Raw genomic sequence first — 25,530 nt, forward strand, 5'->3', positions numbered from 1 at the left:
ACACCCAACATTCCCACCGATCAGCTGATATTTGCTCCAGCATCTGTCAGATGAAAGCTTTGTATGGAGCAGAACACTGCATTTCTATTCTAGTATCTGTTTACTAGCCGCTGCTGGGTACTGCAGTTCTTTTCCCGCTCACTTGATGGGTTATTAATTGCTTGGTCCCTGACAACCCCTTTAAGGCCTTGACCCAGGCTAGTATACTGACATTATTATAAGGCTTTATGGTGATCCATGTTTGACTCAGTAGTACCCTGTTGGGGTGCCCTTTAAGGAATTTACTTTCTATCCTCTCCTATCTTGAATCACTTACACTAAAAAAAGAAGCGATGTGAATAATGTGCAAAAAATATATGTAATTGTTATCCACTAACGATTTTTAACAGTTTTTTATTGTCAGTTTGCATGTGTTCCAAAACATTGGAATCTGCTCAATGCCATTCAGTGAGAATCCAAAGAGCCAGCTCCCCGTTGACTCAGCCTCCAACCCCGCATCTCTACTCCAGAACGTGAATATAGCTCAATTCTGATCATCTATATACTGTATATAAAGCTGAGTGTATGTATGTGTGTGCATACCCACTCCATATAGCCCGCCCACTGGTTGGTGGAGAGCGGGGTTGCAGAGGGAAAGTGCGGGACTCGGGTGGAGAGTGGAGCTGCGAGGAAGTGAGCGGGAAACATATGGAGAGCCGGGCTACGGAGGGATAGAGCAGGACGGCGCGTGGAGAGCGGGGCAGTGAAGGGAGAGAGCGGACCTGTGGAACGAGAGAGCGGGCCTGTGAAAGGACAGTGGGACACGGATGGAGAGCGGGGCTGCAAAGGGAAAGAACAGGATGGCACATGAAGTGCGGGGCTGCAGAGGGAGAAAGCGGGACGGCGGGTGGAGAGCGGGGCTGTGGAAGAAGAGAGCGTGATGGCGGGTGGAGAACGGGACTGTTAAGGGAGAGAGCAGGATACGGGTGGAGAGCTGTGATGCTGAGGGAGAGTGGGATGGCCAGTGGAGACAGGTAATGCGGAGTGAGAGAGCAGGATGGTTAGTGGAGAGCGGGACGGCCAGTGGAGAGCGGGGCTGTGGAGGGAGAGAGCGGGGCTGTGGAGGGAGAATGCGGGTCAGCGATTGGAGAGTGGGGCTGCGGGAGGAGATAGCTTGATGGTGGATGGAGAGCTTTGCTGCGGAGGGAGACAGATGGGCTGCAAAGCGAAAGTGGGGCTGCTGAGTGAGAGAGCGGGATGGCCAGTGGAGACAGGGGCTGTGGAGGGAGAGCGGGATGGTGGATGTGTGGGGAAGGTGACTTGACGGACGGACTTGACTGGAGGGAGAAGGGATGGTTTGTGCACTGGAGACGGATGGTAGTAATGACAGAAGGGAGACAGCTGGGGGTAGATGGAAAAGGGAGTGCAATACCTAGAATTGACCACAAGATGGCAGGGGGAGCGTAGTTCAGGACTTGACATCAGCTTAGGGCTTAGAAAACCGCTTAGTCATGGGGGGCGAGGAGACAGGAACCCAGGAGGGAAATTCCCGAGGAGGGGGATAAATAGAACAGGAGTGGGTTCCAGAGTGTTCTAGTCCCGGGAGGAGAAGAACCAGTACGGAGAACTGACAACGGTGGAGAGCTCGACCAGGGGACTGATAGGAGGAAACAGTCAGGGGGGGTGGCCCTGACACAAGGAACCGCAGGACAGACGAGGCCCCGGGGGTACCGATTGGACGACGTCCTCGGACAGGTGAAGCGCTGGCGGTAGATAGGTCTAGGACAGCCCCAGCGAAAGATCCGCGAGGAACGTCACTACGACTGAAGGAAGGTGACGGTACCCGGGCATGAATACAGAGAGCTGTAAAGGAACTGTGGTATATGGCTACGGTCGTCAGGAGGACGGCCAATATACTCGGACCTTTTGCAACTGAAATCTGCCTCTGTTTCATCTCTGTGTCGTCTAGTTGCGGTAAGCAGTGGACCAATCCGGGCCACTAGTACATTTGGCGTAGTCGGCAGGATCCGCCGCCGCTAATACTACACCTTCCGTGGCAGGCCTGCGCCAGGAGAACCCAAAAAGGACTTGAGCTACTCACCTGTGGATTACAAATTTGCTCGCCTGTGGATTACAAATTTGAGACTTGCTTCCAGATCCTTGGCTGTCATCAGAAGATCTGGGGTGGTACCAGAAGCCGGACAACATGGCTGTGGTACTCCAACGCCAGGAGGAGGCCCAGGCGTTTGCGGCTGCTCTGGACAGACTGGGGCCGTTTCAAATTCACCCCTGGGGGAAGCGGTGTATATCTGGAGACCGCCGCCCCCTTATACTGGACCTGGGAAGATGGGTGGAGAAGCCGACCATCGCTCCACCCAAGGGCGGGAGTGGCCCGGGTGGGAAGACCGACTGCGGCTGTTTGGCGCCATTCGACTGCTGTACATCGGACGGGATGCGACGCTGCAGCTGCTGTGGCCTCAGACGCCTGGAATGGCGGTGGCGTCAAGAGGTCGAATCTCGCTGGGAGACCTGCTTTCGGGAGCCACTGACTGCCCCCCAGACATGGGGCGGAGAGGAGGAGCGGCTGCGGGCTCTGCTGGAGCAGCTGCCGAAAACATCGCCTGGGAGCCTCCCCGTGGGACCCACGAGCCTGGAGGCTAGCCCTGCCGAACGGCGGGGTGAAGATCGCAGGCTGCGGGAGGAGCCGCGGGGTGGCCTGTCGGAGGCCGCGGCGCCGGGGAGGTGAGAGGTCCCTCGGCCCAGCCGGCGGCTCCACGACCAGCCCCCGCCGCGCGGCCTCTTGCGTTCCTGTGGGCCTGGTGGCGGAGGGCTTTGCGGCCTCCGCTGGGCTGAGCGACGCCTCTGCCCACGTCCCCGAGCCACCCCGCCCAGTGGCGCCACGTCCTGTGTCTCCGGTGAGGAGTCCACCCGTGGCCGTCCCTGCCACGCTCTACCTTGAGGCGGCGGCCTATCCATTGGGGCCTGCCACCACCCCTGCCCCTTCTGTGACTCCGGTTGCGGCCTGCCCCGCGGCCGCATCTGCGTCACCCCCGGAGTCGGCTGCGGCCTGCTTGTCGGGCTCTGCGGCCTATCCACCGGGACCCACGGCTGCCCCTGCCCATTGCCTGGCCCCAGCGGCTGGTGGGCCGCCAGAATCTGTGGGTGCCTCTGCCCCGCTCTCGACCTCGGCCGCGTCCCACCCACTGGACTCCGCGGCCTACACCGGACCCTCCGTTTGGGTTGCGGAGGTCATACAGAAGAAGAAGGCCAGAGAGCGGGAGGTCTGGAGCCTGCTCCACGAGAGAGGGGAGGCTGGCATGGCGGCTTCCCGATCTACGGGGCGGCTCGTGTATACCAATCTGGAAAAAGGATACGGGTTCATTCGGGACCTCGCAATCGGCCAGAAGGTATATATCAACGTGACTTCCATCCGTCATGGCCGGGCTTTGCAGGAAGGGGACTTGGTGTCATACTACAAGGAGTACTGTCCCCGTGGTTACTACACGGTAGCCGTGATTGCTGAACCCGAAAGCCACAAGCCCCCGTAAAAGGACCCCTAGAGACACTCCCAGCATCCTGGGAGCTCCACGGCTGTGGAGCCCCTTACTACTGATGAGACATCGGCCATCAGGAGATGGCCCGGACTACCGGGATTTCGCTGCACCGTTGTGCAGGCTGTGATAAAACACTCCGGGATCGCCTTTGCTGGGGTCAAAGGTCACGTGCATTCAGCATGAAACTCAGGCGCAGAGCGGGGATTCGTGTATAACTGACCCTGGGTCAGGTTTATTAACGGTGAAAGCAATGCAAAAGGAAATAAAACATAAAACAAATCCTTGCCTGTCCGGCACTAACTAAACAATGGACAACCTAACTACCAACTGGCGGGCTTCTCCCGTCCAGCCAAACCACAGTTGCAGTGGGCACTGCTTCCACTCACGTGTGTGTCTCTCACACAGACAGGCTCTCTGTGTTCCCAGGCTGAGACACTCACACAACCACCTTGCATCCTTATATATCCACCTCCCATTATCCATTAGTAAGCAGGTGCGATACTGACCAGACTAGGCCACATAGGAAAGGAATCTGGGCGAGATATACCTGCCCTCATCCACTATTCCCACATGATTCTCACAAGGCCCAAAAGGACAGTTATGCGTCCAAGTTAAGGAAAATGTTTTTATTGTTTATTGCTTTCTCCTGATATAGCGGGGATGCGAAGGAAGAAGTGTTAATGTTAAAGGAAGGGGGAGTACTTCCATTTTATGTTTGAAATAGTGTGTTTGGAGAAGGCGTTAAAGGGAAAAAAAATAAACAAAAAAAAGGGGTTACTCCGGTTGAGTAACTCCTATTGTTATTAAAGTAGAAGTAACGGCATGCTAAAAGTTGATTTAATGAGTAGTGTGTAACAAAAAAAAAAATGTGTGTAACAGGTCCCGGGTACGAGGTAGATGTGACAAAAACGCCGACCATGACTCTTTTTTTTAAGTGAAGGACAAAGAGCCGAGAGATATCGAACCAGACAGTGGTCCGTCAGTCAGGTCCCCAACACCACGGACACCCCAAAAGGAAGGGCGGGTGCCAACGATGAACTGGTAGGCGAAAGACCTCGGTCATGGCGTTCCGGATAGTTGAAGGAAGTAGTAGGGGAGAGTAGTGGGAGGTACACGCCGTAGAGTAGTCCGGGTGGACCTCGCCAACCTGAAAGAAGTTGTCACGTGGCATGCGTGTCGGCGAGTAGCAGTAGGCTGCGCGGGACATGGTGCTCCCGTTTTGGTTTGGCCCCCCCGCGTATGGCGGGTTTGGCCCAACAACCGGTCCGACAACAGATGGTGGACAAGCTTCAGAACGACGTAGGTAGGGAATACGATTGTCAGGGATGACAATGGACAAAGGAAGGGGGAGTGTGGGGAAGGTGACTTGACGGATGGACTTGACTGGAGGAAGAAGGGATGGTTTGTGTACTGGAGACGGATGGTAGCAATGACAGAAGGGAGACAGCTGGGGGTAGATGGAAAAGGAAGTGCAATACCTAGAATTGACCACAAGATGGCAGGGGGGAGCGTAGTTCAGGACTTGACATCAGCTTAGGGCTTAGGAATCCGCTTAGTCATGGGGGTGGGGAGACAGGAACCCAGGAGGGAAATTCCCGAGGAGGGGGATAAATAGAACAGGAGTGGGTTCCAGAGTGCTCTAGTCCCGGGAGGAGCTCCGAAGAAGAACCAGTACGGAGAACTGACAACGGTGGAGAGCTCGACGAGGGGACTGATAGGAAGAAACAGTCAGGGGGTGGCCCTGACACAAGGAACCGCAGGACAGACGAGGCCCCGGGGTACCGATTGGACGACGACCTCGGACAGGTGAAGCGCTGGCGATAGATAGGTCTAGGACAGCCCCAGCGAAAGATCCGCGAGGAACGTCACTACGACTGAAGGAAGGTGAAGGTACCCGGGCATGAATACGGAGAGCTGTAAAGGAACTGCGGTGTATGGCTATGGTCGTCAGGAGGACGGCCAATAAACTCGGACCTGTTGCAACTGAAATCTGCCTCCGTTTCATCTCTGTGTCGTCTGGTTGCGGTAAGCAGTGGACCCCCCCCAATCCGGGCCACTACTACAGATGGAGAGTGGGGCTGCTGAGGGAGAATGCGGGTTGGCGGGTGGAGAGCTGGTCTTCGGAGGGAAAAAGCGGGACGGAAAGTGGAGAGCGGGGCTGTGGAAGGAGAGAGCAGGACAGCAGTTAGTTACTATGCCCGTGCAACGCCGGGCTCTTCAGCTAGTAATAAATAAGAATCAAGCTAAGATTCATGCCCTAAAAAAAGATAGCGGAGATTCAGGCTGTTTTGATGGTGAACAGCATTAGGTATCCTGAACTGTAATAAATGTAAGTTGCCCAAGCTAATTGTTTAAAATTTCTAATCAAAACCAAAAAAGTTTAGAGATAAATTAGATGGAACTTCATTTAGCTTCACAGACTTTTATGAAGGATTAATCAGATTTGTCCCCAAAAATCTGAATGTGCGATCATGGGAAACTGATGCCAAGAATGGCCGCAGTCAGTCTTTGTTACCATCAGAAAAATGATAACACATTACTCTCCCGTAGTGCATTTCTTTAAAGATATACAGCAGTTACATTTTCCAAAATGTTACAGTACGTAAGAGAATAATTAGGAGCCTTGAGAGTAATCTCTGTGTTTCATGGCCTCTATATATTAAATAGATGTGTAGCGAGGCGTGAGCATGGGGCAGAAGTCAGGGAGCAGATAGTAAATGGGTGAAGTGGGGGGTTCAGATATCACTGGAAATAAACTACATATGGACAAATGTAAAGGAACAGACATCTTAATGACTGAATTCAGATTTTTTTATTCAGTCCTATTGTCCCCTGGTGTATAACCTCCGGCCCCTCACCCCCGATGTATACGTTTTTTCTAACGTGACAGAACGGCCGGTGGGGCAGAGCTCACTGATACCAGCGCGGTCCCGTAATAGGAGCCACCGAGATAACAAGTCTGTTCATGACATTTGTTCCTCCTAAATCTTCCCCCATCACCTGTGAGTGATATTATTGAGAAGTGGAAGGAACCGCAGCAACTCAGCCACAAAGAGCAGACCCCATAATGTTACACAGCAGGAGCCAAGTGCCGAGGAGCAGAAGGCCGAAAAGTCACCAACGCTCTGCTGACTGCATAATGGCAGAGTCCAGACCTGGACTTAACTCATCAGTTTAAAGACTGCGCCCCCCCCCCACAGGGAGTTTCATGGTTGTGCAGTTGCATGTAGTCTCACATCACCAAGCACAATGCTGAGCGTTGGATGGAGTGGTATAAAGCCGCCACCACTGGTCTCTGGAGGAAATGTGTTCTGTGCAGTGACGGATGACACTTCTCTATCTGATTGAGAAGTCTGATTTTGGTAATTTCCAGGAGAACGTTACCCACCTGACTGCAATATGCCCAGTTTTGGTGGAAGAGGGTTAATACTACGGAATTGTTTCTTAGGGGTCAGCTGTAGACCCTTCTCGTTGTAGTGAAGGGAAATCTTAATACTTCAGCATACCATACATTTTGGACAATTGCAGCTTCCGTCTTTATGGGAACAGTTTGGAAAGGCCCTTTTCTGTTCCCCGTGACTGTGCCTAGTGTGACAGATCCATAAAAAAATCATGGTTGGAGTAGTTTTGTGTGGAAAAACATGACCGGCCGTACAGAGTCCGAACCTCAACTACCTCCAAAACCTTTAGGATGACCTAGATTGGAGATTGTGATCACGACCTCTCCTCTCCTCTGACTTCACAAACGCTCTTCTGGATAAATAGGCAAAAATTCCTACAGGCACCTCCAAAATCTTGTAGAAAGGGGGAACGGAAGCTGATATAGCTACAAAAGGGATCGACTCCATATTAATTCCTATGGCTGTAGAATGAGAGGCCATAATAGCTCCTGTAGTGTGATGTGTATTGTTCCAATACTTTTGTCCATATAATGTAGATAGGTCTATAGTATTGTAAAACGGCAATGTAACTTTATGATAAAAATACATGTACCATGATTTATAAACTATTCAGTATATTTCTTACCAAAATACATGAAATATTTTCGCAGCATGTAAAATGAATGCTCATAACATAAAAAAAATTAACAGTACAAATACATATTCAAACATTGCCTTTTTTAGGAATCTTCATAAAGAAAACTGTGAAATTCCCATATGGGTTTAATTAAAAGTCTCTTAATATAGCGATGCATCTCCCTGCGCTCAGTTAACTATCGCCAATAAATCTTCAAATGCAAATCAGGCAAAAATGGATATTTTACATTCTAAGCTCTTGTAGTAATAGTTATTTAACGCAGTTATTTTAAAGGCTCGCAGGAATAAACACTTATTTATTAAAATCACAACCGAATTACAGATATGGTTGATTGCCAAATTCCAATCTTGTTCTTCTGCTATCAACCCCTGACAGCCACGAAAGAGTATATGTGGCATAGCATAATGGTATGCCATTATTAGCCTGAGCACTAAATGTTAATATTTACGGTATATGGGCACAGTTTGACACTACTATTAATGCGAACATTGTACGGTACTTTTTCTATTTGCACGTTTTTTGGCACTATTAATACGAGCGCTGTTTATGGTACTTTTCTATTTGCACGTTTTTTGGTACTATTAATACGAGCGCTGTTTATGGTACTTTTTCTATTTGCACTTTTTTTGGTACTATTAATATGAGCACTGTATGGTACTTTTTATATTTGCACTTTTTGGCACTATTAATATGAGCACTGTATGGTACTTTTTATATTTGCACTTTTTGGTATTATTAATACGAGCACTGTATGGTACTTTTTATATGTTGCATTTCCTCCTACTGTTAATATGGGCACTATATAATACTTTTTATGTGGGCACAGTATGTCACTATTTTGGGAACTTTATGGAAATGTTTATGACAAGCGGCACTATTAGGTATGCCGTTATAGATCTCAGCACTGTCTGTTAATACACGTATGAGTACTGTATGATGTCAATCATATAGGCATGGTATGACACATATAATGTACTAATTTTGTTTTACCTGATGCATGGAAGCAAGGATCATTTTCTGCTGCACATTTTCCCAGTCCCATGAGAAACATGTGAACTGGAATTATCTGATTCCTCCCATTTTCCCTTGCATTAATTTTGCTAAATTGTCTTCAGTGTATAAAGCTATTATTCAGGTGCTGACTTATGACTTGTGCAGCTCATTCAGCTTCACTGTGGCCCAGTCAGGACATTGATCTGAACAGTATTTGTCAGCACTCATGATTTCTGCACCTTTTGTGATCTGTGTAGTTTGTTGCACAGGACTTAAATATGGGCAGCATGGTGGCTCGGTGGTTAGCACTGCAGCTTTGCGGCGCTGGAGTCCTGGATTCAAATCCCACCAAGGACAACATCTGCAAGGCGTTTGTATGTTCTCCCTGTGTTTGCGTGGGTTTCCTCCCACACTCCAAAGACATACTGATAGGGAATTTAGATTGTGAGCCCCATCAGGGACAGCAATGATAATATGTGCAAACTGTAAAGCGCTGTGGAATAAGTTAGCACTATATAAAAATAAAGATTATTATTTTCTTCGCCTCCAAATCAGAACATTATGCGGGCGGCCTACAAAACCTGCCTTTATATCTTTAATTATCATATTGTTCTGGTAGCTTGTCACTACTGGAATTCAAACTCAGGACCTGTAGTATGGAAGGCAGAAACTTTAACAGTGAGTCACAGGCTGCACATTTGTGTATGAGATTTTTCTCAGCCTAAAACCTTCATTTTTCTGCATTTAACTCATAGTAAAAGTTGGTATAAATGTAACATTAACCGATGTGTAAAAATGGAATCTAAAACAAACCATAGGTTTATACAAAATTCTTCTAGCCATCAAGTGCATCACCAAAATTTCCACTATTAAAAGATTAAATAAGAAACTCTCCCTTTTTAATTTTTTTTTTGGTCACATGTGTGTGTGATATGTATGAGTCTACTTCGTATACAAAGTTATTTGGCAATATTAATAAATCAATCAACATTACATCTACCTGTTATAAGTGGACCAGGCTGACAGCTCTTACACACACTGATACATTAAACAAGACCATCATCTGTGTGAGGCGGACCATGCTAAGACTGTTTTCAGCGTCTGACTGCAAGCGTGACTTTTTTAATTCACTGATAAAATATTGGACATTGCGCCAATTTACTTGTGTATTGCCAGGATATCTGAGGACATTTCCTTTTCCCTCTTTTACTCCTATCTGCTTGGTGTAAATCTATGATTTAAAATATATATTAAATTCTTGCCGTTTTTCTAAAGGTAAAGGATTATACTTTTTTTTTGCAGTTTGAAGGCTGCAATAAAGCATTTTCCAGGCTGGAAAACTTGAAAATTCACCTACGTAGCCACACTGGAGAAAGGCCGTACGTGTGTCAACATCCCGGCTGTCAAAAAGCCTTCAGCAACTCCAGCGACAGAGCTAAGCACCAGAGGACCCACCAGGACACGGTAAGAAATGTAGACAAGAAGAACACAAGATGCTTACACGCATGATATAAATAGGCTACCAGTATGAATTCTTAAAGGGAACCTGTCACATCATTTTTAGTAACTAAACTGTCCCCAGTGCAATGTGCATCACTAACGGCACTGTAATCATCTCCAAAAATAACTTTGTATAGTTATGTAGTACCTCCTCATTCAGTCATAGGGTGAGCGTTACTTTCTTTCAGTCACAGGCTCATCATATTGTCGAAGGCCACAAACTCTGATTGATGTTCTGGGGTGCGCCAACGTCACAGGAATCTGCTCTGAAATGCCATGCTTGCGCAGTGTCGAGCAGTTCCCCATTACCCCCTTATTCCTTCTTAAGAGGTCATTCATGCAACAAACTAGTTTCCTGCTCTATACTGATGAAGGGTTCCAACCCTGAAACAGTTGTTTGCAAATGGATGTTGTTTCCTTTTGCCATCTATCTTCAATAAATTGGACTATGAAGCCTGCATTCTAAATCCTAAAGTAGAGTTAATTTGCATGTTCTTACTCCATGAGGCATTGCCTGGCCTATAAGTCCTGACTATGTATACAGTTTGTGTACTGATCAGCAGGTTAAAGGATACAGAGGTTTCAGTTGACAATAGATTGCATCCAAAGGCACATAATTCACACAAAGGCACCCCAGCCACCTGTCTTTTTTGATTACATATTCATTAGGGGGTAATAATACATCTGTCTCCAATGTCTAACTCAAAACTGTAATTTCTTACATGAATGCATGGGATGACAATTCATTAGGCTATGGCAGAGTGTCCATGCTCCTTGATCAATTTAAAGGGGTTGTCCACTATTTGGACAACCCCTTCTCAATCCATATGTTTACCAGCACTATAATAACCTATACTGTACTCATCTCCAGTGCCGGCACTGTTCCAATGGTGTCGGTACTGGTTGTCCTAGGGCTTGCATGACATTGTTATGTCATGCGATCCCTGAAGCCTATCAGTGATGGCATCACTCTCCTCTCTTACGACATCTGGGGAGGTGAGAGAATGGTGCAATCATATAATCCCTTTAACCCCTTCACCCCCAAGGGTGGTTTGCACGTTCATGACCGGGCCAATTTTTACAATTCTGACCACTGTACCTTTATGAGGTCATAACTCTGGAACGCTTCCATGGATCCCGGTGATTCTGACATTGTTTTCTCGTGACATATTGTACTTCATGTTAGTGGTAAAATTTCATTCAAATAACTTGCGTTTATTTGTGAAAAAAACGGAAATTTGGCAAAAATTTTGAAAATTTCGCAATTTTCCAACTTTGAATTTTTATGCCCTTAAATCACAGAGATACGGCACACAAAAAACTTTGAAGCCACTTTGAGGGGTCTATATGATAGAAAATACCCAAAAGTGACACCATTCTAAAAACTGAACCCCTTAAGGTGCTCAAAACCACATTCAAGAAGTTTATTAACCCATTAGGTGCGTCACAGGAATTTTTTTGAATATTTAAAAGAAAATGAACATCTAACTTTTTTTCACAAAAAAAATACTTCAGGTTCAATTTTTTTTAATTTACCAAGGGTAACAGGAGAAATTGGACTGCAAAAGTTATTGTGCAATTTGTCCTGAGTACGCTGATACCTGATTTGTGGGGGGGAACGACTGTTTCGGCGCATGGCAGATCTCAGAATGGAAGGAGCGCCGTTTGACTTTTTCAATGCAAAATTGGCTGGAATTCAGATCGGACGCCATGTCACGTTTGGAGAGTCCCTGATGTGCCTAAACAGTGGAAACCCCCTACAAGTGACCCCATTTTGGAAACTAGACCCCCCGGGTCCGGGTACCGTGGACGGGATAGTACGTCGGATGTCAGGAAGGGGTTAAAAATATGAAACTTTAATAAATTGAGGTAAAAAACACCCCCTTAGTGCAATAACACAATTAACAAACGCTATACAATAATAACCTACGATAGCCCTACACTAGCCTGCTATCCCTTCCTGACAGTGGAGGTTGGCACCCTAAAAGATACGATGTGGCGCCCCCACTCCGCAGCGGCTGTCCCAGCCTCGCCCTAAATGACCCTTATAAACTACAGGTGGGAAAACAATAAGCAAATAAAAGAGATGAAAGATAGTGCTTAATATAATACACAGGCTATTAATGTACAATATATAAAAGACAGGCTACTACATGTAAACATAGAGAAACCTCTTGTATAACCAATAGATAGTAGCAAGTCTTGTCTTTTTGGGTATTAATAGACCACAGAAAATATAGATTCCATAAGCTACCAGTAGATAGTGGCAGTCTTGTCTTTTTGGGTATTAATAGACTACAGAAAACATAGATTCCATATGCATTATCAAATAAAGCCAAAAAAAACTCTCTGCAGTAAAATCTGACAAGCTCAGACAAGAGGTAAAAAATAGCGTGGTTCAATAAAGGAACATCAGAATTATATCCATATTGGTTCCCATAGAAGGCAATGGATGATACCTATTGCCAAAAAAGAAAAAAAATTATAGAAACAGCTGGGGGTTAACTCAAACTTAGCTTCCACAGGTGAGAGAATAGCCACAGCTCTGACCTTAGGATGTATGATTTGTTCGAAGGAGGGGAGAGTGAAGTCAGCGCTGATTGACTGCATTGATCATGTGATATAACAATGTCACATTAGCCCCGGAGAGACCCAATGCAGACTCCAGTGGTACGGTACCCTCACCGAAACTAACTATCGGTGTTGTTTTTTTACTGGGGGAAACATGGGGATCAAGAAGGGGATGTCCGAACAGTGAACAACTCCTTTAAGCCATTATTGAAGGGATTTGTCACTCCCAAAATGCACTTTAACATTTGGGAGTGATAAATGTTAAATTGCATTTTGTTATTTTAACATTCTGCCCCCCACAATTAAGAGACTTCTCTACCTTCCTTTGTTGATTGACAGTGCACTTTTGCACATACACACACTGGCAGTATTGGAGAAGAGCATGCTCACACATCGTGTCAGTACATGAGCTGAGTGTATGCTTACATCCCTCTCTTCTCTCTCAGAGGCTGCGCACTGACTTCACTTCTGGGTGTATCAGTGTAGCGAGCGTCCACAGCAGACCGGGGAGGGGGAAGGGTGTACAACCTGCCTAGCTTTTGCACTGACAATGTGCACATACGCTCATGCGCTTTTTCCTACACTGTCAGTGTGCGCACACACGGTAAAGAATTCAGTTCAGACAGCGCTCGCTCTGGGGAAGTGAGCGCTGTCAATCAACACAGAATGAGATAATGAGGCATAGCAATTGAAGGTGCAGAACGGTGCACAGCTGCATTGACCATTCTTGTTTGCATGTTGGATAAAGAACATTTTCTGGACAACAAAGCCAAGGGAAACTAGACTATAGCTATGAATTTTATAGAACCTACGGTATATGTCCCTTATTTTATCTGCTAAATTCAAAATGAGTTTTGGGGGTGAAAGACTCCCTTTAAATTTTAAGTGCAGAGTCTGCAAAAAAAAAAAAAATGAAAATGCCAATAAGTGCTCTTCAATTGCATTTTATTAATCAAAATCAAATGTATCATGGCTACAGTGACTGCTGGGGTCTCATAAGCTTTAGTTCCCCATCCCAGATCACTCCCAGTCCACCCCTGCATATATGTATTATGCCCACACAGACCATATTTATTAGTCACATTAGTCTCATAATTAAGCCAAAATTTGTTCCCACGACACACCCACTTAGTTCCTTGGCCTGAATATTAATCGCGAATACTATGAGAGCATGTCATGTCATGCTGCCCAAAATGCAAAGTACGGAAAACAAAGCAATAAAAATGTGAATGTAATCAAATGTTATACATTTATTCATTCCATAAATTAGACTAAAAGGATTACTGGGAACGTGGAATTGTAGCATTACCGAATATGGTGCTGGAGCCAAAGCAAAAAATAACCCCAAACCATACAATGATCTATATTTAATGGGATATCTATGACTTAATAACCGCTGGCCCTGATCACTGGTAAATAATCTTGTGTAATGCAATATTGTGGGCTTGTGTGCCAGTGAGTATAACAATGTATATTTACTGACAGTAATGCATTAAGGTTTAATAAAGCCTCATGTAAACTTTAGATAAAGCTTTTTACATAAACATCTGAAAGAAAAAAACTTGGTGATAGCTGCTTGTCCACACATCCAGCAGAATAAAACAGATAACAGTTATGGAGGGAAGCAGAGAAACAAAGTAAGTGCAAACCACAGAGGCAGCCACTGCACCAACTGTGGGGCCCTTAGAGAGAAGGAGCCCAGCCCCAGTTGGTCTCCACTCCAAAATACAGAGTGGTGAGGACCTATACCGGACTTTCCTCCCCAGAGGAACAGCACTGCAAGCAAACATGAGGTAGGGAAGGGAAATAGAAAGGACCAATGAACGGGTGAATGGAACAATAGCATCTTCTGTGGGGTTGGTGGGGATTTTGTTGGAGGCTCCATAATGGGGACCTTATTTTGATCCTTGACATGCGGCCTTTACAATTGGCATCTTATTTGGATCTTTGCTATAAGAAGTGGCGTAACTTGAGTGCAAAAGCTCCAACGGGACCCACAACTATTAATAATAATAATAATAATAATAATAATACATTTTATTTCTATAGCGCCGACATATTCCGCAGCACTTTACATTTCAGAGGGGATTTGTACAGACAATAGACATTACAGCATAACAATAATCACATAGATCATAATAAATACCAAGAGGAATGAGGGTCCTATTGCAAGTATTTAATAGTAATGGTCTGTTCATATCGGCCAAAGGCACCGTTAGAGCCCCATAGGTTCCAGGATCTATGTTCGATTGCAACCCCTGCACATATTATCGTTATGCCCATGGCTAAGAGTTCTCTTTCCCGTTACTAGTGACAAATTTTCACCATTTTAAACATTAGCGTCATGCTCCAAAAGGTTTCCTGGTAAATAAAAATGCACTTAAAAATGGCTCAGAGTGGATTAAAAGAATAAAAAAAGCAATACACATCAATCCCTTGCATTTCATATTCTGCCTCTCTGCCTGGTTCTCCATTGTCTTTCCTTCCTTCTGCAGCGATGATTCTTTAACACAAGGACATACATACTTGCCAACATATAAGGGGATGTTTAAGTTCCATCCCCAACCCCACCCTACCATGGAACACTTGCCAGGTCAACATCACGACGCCCATTTTTATGTAAAGTCTGCCCCATTTCTGCCCAGGTATCCCAGAAAATCCGAGACAGTTGGCAAGTATGAGGAACATGTGACCACATCAACAATGTAGCAGGAATTAGTCAAAACATTTGAAGCTTCAGAACTTCAATATAAAATCTGTACTAAGGTCCATAAACATCATGTTCTTTTCATACTACCCTTGTCATCCTATGTAGTACAAGGGACATTGCGTTCCATACGGGTTGAGTCCTTTGATGTGATTGCAGCCTCTGCATTCTGCATCGTTATGCCTGCGCCAGCATCCAATCTAGTCCTCTGTGGCAGCCAGTCTTCATGTTTGTGCCCAACATCCTGGGTGCCTCTAATGTTTATTAGGCCCTGCAATATCAAGATTATGACTATGACTAGGCCTCACATGAATAACAAAAGACTGACTGTCACTTCCAAACAGAAAACTGGTGCATACTATGATTAGCCATCTCTATACATAACAAACAGATAAGATAGCACTCTGTAGCGCTATAGCATGTAAACATGAAATATATGAAATTAGAATTGCATTACTGCTCTAAATAATAAGAAAAAAAAGAGATACTTAGCACATAATTTGGCTAATTCATGCATGCCCAGCAGCCAATGACAAACCGATCTCCTGTTGCTGGGAATCTATCCAATGTGAATACTCTCCTAGGCCGAAGTCTGCATTTACATGGGTAGATGTGGAGAGGATTCTCATTAGGATAGGTTCCCAGCAACAAGAGATCTCCTTGCTGTTGGCTGCTGGGCCCACATGAATTGGCCAAATTATGTGCTAAGTATCTCCATTTTTTCTTATTATCTAGAGCAGTAATGCTATTCATATTTCATGTTTACATGCTATAGCGATACAGAGTGCAACTATATTTGTTTGTTAGGCCTTACATGAAGGCATAATGTGCTTTGTCACAGAGGACCACAGTGGACGTCAGACCATGGCAATGCAAAACAAATTGCTCATCACTACCCAACATATATTCGGTTCTGGGAAGCTTTTCAAAACAAAATTAAATACATCCCTATATGAAAAAATATATATGAAAATGAATGAATATGCAAAATGTTATTTAAGTTTTCTATTTACTGACTCTGAAACCAATGTAAATTATAGACAGAGCTTCACTTTATTGAATGCTGCTAATATGGCTTGTACTTTCTGACTTTACTGACATAATCTATCTTTTTCTTTTCTTTCTCTGAAATGTAATATATTGTATCTGCAGAAAGGTAAAGTAAAACATTCCTTATAACCTTTGTTGTATCTATAACATACACTACACCTGTAGTAAATGTCTTACACTTGGATATCATATCACATCTTTACTCTTAAAGGGTTATTCCTAAAAAAAAATCATGTTATCCTCTATCCACATGGGAGCGGATAACTTGTGGATCGCTGTGGGTTCAACCTCTGGGACCTCCTCCCCACAATCTAGAGCCCTGGAAATGGGGCTCTGCAGCCCCATAAGGAATGGAGCGGAGGTGTGCATGCTCAGCCTCCTCTCCGTTTGTTGTTAATGGGGCTCAAGTGAAAGTCAAGAGCAGCGCTCTTTTTTTTTTCTCCACCAGTCCCACAGACAATGAATGGAGCAGAGGTCAGGCATGCACAAATCCGACCTATTCCCAACTGGACTGCAGAGCCCCAATCTCACACTTTCTAGGGCTTCCCTCAATTATTGATACACTTTTGTGCTATGTATATTTTATTTTTTTATTACTATACTGCAAATCTGTTGTTTTAATTTGTTTGTCTTTACGGTGTTCATGGTGTAAGTTAATTCATTTTACTTTTTTATCTTATTTTTATAGATGCTGCCAAATATACCAAATATGTTTTTTTTTTATTCATTTTTAAGTTGAGATAAGGAGTATTTGAAACATATTTTTCTACGTTACTTGTTAGTTCCCTTAGGGAAACAGAACCTGTGATCGTTTCATTGCTTGTTCTATATGGTGCAATACAGCATCGGCAACCCAGCCATTTAATGCCAGCGGTATTTAAATGGTTAAATTGCAGCAATCGGAGCTCGGGTCTGGTCACTGCAGTCACAGGGTACGGTGCGGGCTCAGCTCCTGATGTTCTGCATCCTATATTCGGAAAGGGTTTTTATATTGAATACCATAAATTCCCTCAAATTAACCTTATTATTTTATTTTGTTGTTTATATAGTTATGAATAATTTTGCCAAGTCATTTTTATTGAAAAAATAAAATGTCTACTATTTTTCTATATCCGTCCACAGAAGCCGTATGCCTGTCAGATACCCGGCTGCTGTAAACGCTACACAGACCCAAGCTCACTACGGAAACACGTGAAGGCGCACACCGTAAAAGAGCAGCAGCTGCGCAATAAGGTACCAGAGCTACAGGAAAAGTGTATGGAAAGTGCCGATACAATGATATACCATCAGTCAGGAGGACTACAGAACTCACGTTATAAATTTCCATACACAAAACTATTAAGCTATCCTCAAAAATGGTAATTTCTTGTTAAAATTTCTGAGCTGAAAAACTCCTTCATCTCACTGCTGCTAATTCAGCAATATGTGCAGGGATTTCTACAAACTCCATTAGGAGAAATAGGACAGATATAGAAATTGCAACAATTCTGCCGGGTGTGAACACACTCTAAGGACTGTTTCGTATGGAGTGTTTTTAAGGTTTTCCCTTAGACAGACATTTAAAGAGAAGCTGTAAGAAGATTTCTGCTATTTAAATCATGGACAGCACAAATTAACTACAAGCTCTCTCATTAGAAACAACTATGTTGTAGGGATCATTCAGAAGTCTGATTTTTACATATGTGTACTATCTGTGATTTTCACAGATAGGTACGAGTTCTATCGTCACATAACTCATTTTTTTGGCGGACCAAGTGGTCAGCACCACAAAATCGCAGACTTGTCTAGTATTGATCCAAGTGTCAGATTAAAAATGCCAATGCAAGTCTACATGACAAAAATTCAGACCGCAATCGGATGCCATCCAAGTGCTGTCCATTTTTTTCTGGACTGGTTGATTGGAAAAGCGGAGAAACTTTTTTTTTTTCTCATTGGAAAATAGCTGATGAAACTCGGACCAAACTCTGCTGACACTCTGCTGGAATTCTGATCAAAAACACTTATGAAACTTGGTCTGTTTTTATTATTTATGAAAAAAATAAAAAAAGATGTCTAAATGGCAGACAAATGGCCATATTTATTGTGCAAGGATCGTATCGCAATTCTGGGACTGGCCCTGCTCCTTTGCTGACCTGAGCCTGACAGCTGCATAGAAATATACACACAGGTTAGGAGCGGTGCTGGGACAGTCCGTGCATCTTGATGTGATCCTCGTCCGAGAAATACAGCCGTCTGTCTGCGCTGTACTCTCTAAAATGCTGAAGTTTGAAAAATGAGCCATGTAGAGGATGAAAAGTCTGTGCAGTGACTTGTCCCCACCTGGATTGATTGATAGAGTTCTCTTTATCTGAGTATAGTGATAGACATGTTGTTGAAGTCAAGCCCAACAAAGAGAAGTTAGAAGAATCCTCTGAACAAACAATTCTTCCTCTACCCAGTTCTCTCTTAGGCTGAGTGCACACGTACTTTTTTTCCCTGCGGATTTTTCCGCGCAGAATTGAAGAAATCCGCAGGTCAAATGACCTGCACTTTTCCTGCGGATTTCTTCCATGTTTAATGCGGTTTTCTTGCGGTTTTTGTGCGGTTTTCCACTGCGGTTTTCCCCCTGCGGATTTGGAGACTGGGGAGATGGAAAACCGCACAAAAGAAGTGACATGCTGCGGATTTTGTACCGCAGGAAAACCGCGCGGAAAAATCCGCAGCTTCTGCACAGCGGTTTTTTTTTCCATTGATTTACATGCTACTGTAAATCACACTGCAATCACACTGCGGATCCGCAGCGTTTCTGTGCGGCAAAATCCGCTGTGGATCCGCAGGAATTCTGCATCATGTGCACACAGCCTAAAGGGAACCTGTCAGCATATTTTTATACCAGCGCATAATGGGAGGAAGTCAGGCCGCCCACAGCCTGATGTGTTTTCATTAACTGAGTCCAAAAATTGGTGGAAATCACAGTGGAAATATCTGACAGCTCATAGCTCGGGTAGATTTGGGGTTTTGCCCAAGATGTGACAACTCTGTTGAGACACAAACCCTTTAACAAATTTGGCACGCTTTATGCCAACACTCCTTTGATTAAGATTGGCATATGAATTAATTGGTAATAAGTAAATGTCCCCTCTAGTTGTTTGCAACCAAGGAGCCTGCTTGTAATCTGACAGGTTGCCTTTTAGAAAATTTGCATTATGCTAGCCACTGTGTGACTCCCCAAATTCTGCAGACCCCATACTACTGGTGGCATTAAAACATTATATTGCAACAATATCATAAGAAACAGTATCCTGACATCCAAAGCACAAGCGAACAAGACCAAAATAAGCACGGGACTGGAAACTTTAATGGCCATGGGAAGCAAAAGAGGACCGTGGAGAAGAAAACTACTGGCTTCTTGTTAAGGAGGAGGTAAAGGCTAGATCAATTACTCCTCTAAACCAATCAGGAAAGAAATTTGTACCTCATGGGAGGAACCAAAGGTTGAATAGGATTGGAGTATCCCAGTTGGGTTTACAGTGGCCATTCCATGAAGTCAGGAGACTTGCCTATATGGCCTAGTGTCACCCAGATATGACAAAAGGCCATAGTTACAACTACATTAATGAGTCTTTATAAAAAGTGGTTTCCAGTCTGTGATTCTTCGCTGTTATAAAAGTAAAACTCTGAACATAACGCTCGGAGTTGTAATTTTGTCTCGAGAGTCAGATGCCTTCAGATCTGTGTACACTTGAATACCATCTATTTCCAGAAGCTGGGCTGACACATATTGCGGGTAATTCCTTGCTGATATCCATATTTTTCCTATCACTCTTTCATTTTACTTTGTTTGTCATTCTTCTCCCTTTTGCATTAACTGCCCAGATGTAAAACATCTGCTGAAGCATTGCCCGACCACATCCAAATAGAGAGAAACTCTGAAGCTGACTTATTTGTAGGTTTTAGCAGGGATTTAAAGTTAAGGGTGAAAGAGTTGAGTTTGGCTAGGTCTTAGATTTGCCATTTTATAAAAAGAATGCTATGCTCTAAAAACATATTATCCAGTGATTTAAGGACTTAAAGGGTACGGCGGTCTTTATCTTGGGCTCGATCCTAATTTAAATGGTTTACTTAATATTCAATGTCACAAACTTTTCTTCAAAGCACATCTGACTTCTTCACTCTCTCATATCAGGGATCACAAAGTAGCAAAATTATACAGAACACGTTTACAACTTTAAGGCTGTGTGCACACATTGTGTTTTTGCTACTTTTTTTTTTTCAGTGTAGATTGACACAAAACCTGAAGGCTTTCCTGATGCCAGCAAAGTTAATGAGAATCCTGACATTTCCTGCACACGTTCCTTATTTGTGACTTGCAGATTTAATTAAATCTGCAGAATGTCAATTCTTTCACCATACCCACCAACCGTGCAGTCTGGGGCCACCACAAAACTCCCCCATTCCCACAAAGTGTTATGCCCCAAACTGTACTCCATGCAGAACATGATGCGCCCAACACAATGAGGTCTGCACAGTTCATCCACTCATATTATGAGTCCTCCAGTGACCTCAACATAGTATGATAGTTCCCACAGTGCAAAAACACAGTATGATGACCATTACACATTATGAGGCACCCACAGCCACAACAAAAAAAATAGAGAGGGAGACCACTTTATATGAAAGTCATATGCCCTAAGACAACCGCTTCTTGAACTAATTGTTTGGCCACTATAAAATTAAAAAAAAAACTATACTCATCTCCCATGCTGTCGTTGTTCCAGCGGTGTCAGCTTGGGAGGTGAGTATAGTTTTTTTTATTTTATCATGGCCAGACATTTAGTTCAAGAAGGGGTTATTCTAGAAGTGGACTACCACTTTAAAGGGAATCTCTCATTAGGACTTAGTTACCCCCCCCCCACCCTCTGAGAGCAGCATGATGTAGAGGCAGAGAACCTGATTCCAACGATGTGTCACCTACTGGGCTGCTTGCTGCAGTTTTGATAAAAATCTACCAGGTCTCTGAATGGTAAATTCTGTATACCACCCCCCCCCAACACACACACACACACACACACACATGCACCACTGATTGGCAGCTTCCTGTGTGCATAGGCAGAAAGCAGCCAAACAGTATTGGGGGAGGGGTTACACATAGATTATGAATATGGAGGTCTAGTGATAATCTCCTGCTGATAAAAGTGTGATTTTATCAAAACTACAACAAGAAGCCTAGTAAGTGACACATCCCTGGAATCAGAGTCTCTGTTTCTACATATTACTGCTCACAGATCAGGTGGAAAAAAACTGTTGACAGATTCCGTTCACCAGAGTATATTAACAGGCTATGAGACAAACGCTTTCACTCCCAATATACAATTTTGTTTGACATATAAAACTCCAAAAATGTTTTGAAGTTATGGAGTTTTGAGACTTGTTTCATACTAAACTATGACAATTATAAACAATCAGCAACGTAGATGTGATATGGGAGGGCATCATACCTGCCTGACTACTCCATTTTTTTTATTCCTTTTTGTGGATTAATAATTTACAAAATGTTTTTGTTACAGGCGCAACATACACTGGATGGAAAATGGACAAAAGCCTTGACACATGAGATTATGAATGGCACGAGACCATGTGACATGCTGACAGGTATAATCCTATTCCAACAGTATGTTAGATGCCGAACAAGCCATGTGCCAGAACATCGTCCGTCACTGACCATGTGGCAGCCTGCAAACAGTTAATTACATACAGATGGATAATCATTTATTTTCTGGCCATTAATCATAGTGGTAAATACCAGGCTATCCTGGGAATAATAAGCCAGTTAACCCTTTATTATCCGGGTGTCAGCGGTAAAGTCTCTGGCCTCTAATCAGTAGACTGCAGGTTTTTACTTGGGGGTAAGGGTCATTGTTATAGCTGAAATCACGTATTTCATATTTTATTTCTAAGAAGTCACACTTGTTACCAGGCCAAGAGCTGACTTGGGAATTTATTTTCTTGAATGTTTTTCTCTTTCAGAAATCTTACATATATTTACCAATATCCAAAGCATCTTCTGGAGTAGGAGTTTTCATATATAGTTTACATCAGTGGTCTCCAACCTGTGGCCTAACTATTGCCTAAATACACAGGTTGCAAATGGGAGGTACAGAGGCAATAGTCGCACAAATATCCTCGTGCCTGCTCAAAAAAAAAAAAAAAAAAAAAAGGAACATTTAGATCACACATCGAATCTCGAAGACTAAAAGATGCAAGTTGAAAAATCTGATTTAAATTGTCAAAGGGGTAATGTTTCTCCTTGTGGAGAGCAATGAAGTGGCATAAATAGATCTATAGTCTATTAAATACTCCCCCGGGAATTAAACTCTGTAGGGGAGCAGGTACATTGATGACACCTGTTGGAAGTAAGATTGTTATTTGCAGTCGGTGGCATTAGGGTATGTGCACACGCTGCGGAATGCTCTGCGGATTTGGCCGTGCGGATTTTGTAAAATCCGCAGGTAAATCTGCAGGTCAAAAGACCTGCGGTTTTACCTGCGGATTAGCCTGCGGTTTTGCCCTGCGGTTTTTCATCTCCAAAATGGAGGAGATGGTAAACCGCAGTGGAATCCGCAGAACGAATCGACATGTCAATTCTTTCTGCGGTTTTGAAACCGCAGCAAATCCACGTGGAAAATTCCGCACCGTCTACACTGCGTTTTTTTTTTCCATAGGGTATTATGCTACTGTACACTGCAGCAAAAACAGCTGCGGAACCGCAGCGTGTGCACACAGCCTTAGAGTCTTTGTTCCTCTGTGAAAAGGATACCGGCATATATAAATTCCCACTGGAGCACTGCATGGTCTATAAGATTTCTTACACCGATTGGTGCTCTCTACAAGGAAAAAGGATCCCCCTTCTGCTTTGCACTAATGAGAGGCAAAAACCCTGAAAGACATACTTGATAAATACTTCTCAGACTTTAGGCAAAGATCAAGAATAGCTTCAGTTGATGTTAGAGCAGATACAGCAATGCTCACTAGAATCTTTGGGGTGTACCCTGAGCGCCTCAGATAGTCATCTGGTCAGGTGACCCTGACCACCAGGATCGATACCATGGGCTGATTTGTTTCATAGAATCATGTAATGTTATAGTTGGAAGGGACCTCAAGGATTATTGTGTCCAACCCCCTGCTCAATGCAGGATTCCCTAAATCAGCTCAGACAGATGTCTGTCCAGCCTCTGTTTGAAGACTTCCATTGAAGGAGAACTCACCACCTCTTGTGGCAGCCTGTTCCACTCATTGATCACCCTCACTGTCAAAAAGTTTTGAGAGCCCAAAGTACAGAAGTGACCCTGAGCTCACAGGGTGTGGGACCCTATTTGCCTTCTATGGCCCATTGTTTTCACACTTATAAGAATACACCTTTTTTCCTGGCCTACTGGCTAGAATTAGGAACTTTTACATTTCTTGGCTGAAGGTCCAGTCAGCATTATAATACATTATTTATTTTAATTACTTTCAGTTTGTTACTTTTTTCACAGTGTGTCCTCCTTAGGGCAGTTTCACACGTCAGTGTCTCCGGTACGTGTAGTGACAGTTTTCTCACGTACCGGAGACACTGACACACGTAGACACATTCGAATGAATGGGTCTATGCAGATGTCAGCGTGTTTTCACGGACCGTGTGTCCGTGTGCACAACACGCTGACAAGTCCGTTTTTGTGCAACAGCACGGATCACACGGACCCATACAAGTCAATGGGTCCATGTAAACACGTACCGCACACGGATGCTGTCCGTATGCGATCCGTGTGCGTTTTTAAAAGTCAAAGGGTTAACATTGAAAATATTTTTTCAAAAACACGGACACGGACACACGGACAGCACACGGATGGTCCACACGGACATACGGATAGCACACAGATGGCATATGTATGCACACGGACACACGGACACGGATAGCTCCGGTACCGGAATTATCTGGACGTGTGAAACTGCCCTTATAAGGACTTTTCTGGGTGTGGTTCCTTTATGAATTTCCTCCTAATCACCCTAGGGGGCATCTGGTTCTGCTTCCCCATGCAAACTTCTGTTTTTTCTCCAGGAAGAGAGGCAATCTAGATTGAGCTCCTAGTTCCACTGGGGTGGCAGCCCAGGTGAACGCTGTGAGCCACTATAGGCTTTCCCTAAACATCAGTGCCCTTCCCCCCTATGGAATGGGCAATAATAGACCACATCCTTATGCACTTTTGCAATGTCCACATTGTTAAATGCTTTGGGGTGGAAAGTACGATCATGAATGCAACAGATGGCCCCGGAGTCAATGCTCTTGTCCTCTGAGAAGAGTCTATTTATATAAATTGTGTAATTCATCAACAAAATTATGTATCGATAATCAGTGGAAAGCAAAATCATCAACCAACTGAGTGCTGCATTCAACATGACTCCCAAAATCAAAGTAAATCAAATTTACGTGAATTTCATCACAGTAACTGATTATGTGACTCAGTAGTATGTATGTGGCCCCAATGTTCCTATATGGACTCTCGACAACGTCTGAGCATGCTCCTGATGAGAAGGTGCAAGGTGTCCTAAGGATTTTCCTCCCAGTCTTGCAACAGGGCATCAATGAGCTTATGCACAGTCTGCAGCACTAATTGGTGGCATCAGATGCAGTGATGTGAATTGTCTCAGAAGTTACCAATTGGATTCAGGTTTGATCAATGTGATGGACAGTCTGTGGCATCAATGACTTTGTCAATCTGTAATTGAATTAACACTCCGGCTGCATAAGGTTATTGCTATAGCGCCATTTATTCCATGGAGCATTACATATGAAAAGGGGTATACTTAATAACAAGTACAGTAATCATGAACAATACAAGTCACCGACTGGTACAGGAGGAGAGAGGATGGGGGTTACTGCAGGTTGTAGGTTTGTCGGAAGAGATAGGTCTTCTGGTTCCATTTGAAGGTTTCCATGGTAGGCGAGTCTGATATGTTGGGGTAGAGTTCCAGAATAGAGGGGATGCACAGGAGAAAACTTGTATGTGATTGTGGGAACATGAGATAAGAAGGGGGTAGGTAAGGAGATCTAGCGAGGATCTGACGTTCTGTGCAGGTAAGTACCAGGAGATGAGGCCACAGATGTATGAAGGACAAAGG

General features: G+C 44.1%; 1 protein-coding gene across 1 annotated transcript in view; it reads left to right on the plus strand.

Annotated features, from left to right (window-relative positions):
- The window catches only part of GLIS1 (GLIS family zinc finger 1), a 146,938-nt gene that overhangs the window by 101,942 nt on the left and 19,466 nt on the right, over positions 1-25,530 (plus strand). The window contains exons 4-6 of the mRNA XM_073563633.1: positions 9,867-10,028; positions 17,515-17,625; positions 21,939-22,023. Coding sequence (XP_073419734.1) covers positions 9,867-10,028; positions 17,515-17,625; positions 21,939-22,023 — 358 coding nt within the window. The remainder of the gene's footprint in view (positions 1-9,866; positions 10,029-17,514; positions 17,626-21,938; positions 22,024-25,530) is intronic.

This window comes from Dendrobates tinctorius, unplaced genomic scaffold, assembly GCF_039654945.1.
Source record: "Dendrobates tinctorius isolate UK_male_01 unplaced genomic scaffold, ASM3965494v1 ptg000396l, whole genome shotgun sequence".
Classification (NCBI taxonomy): Eukaryota; Metazoa; Chordata; class Amphibia; order Anura; family Dendrobatidae; genus Dendrobates; species Dendrobates tinctorius.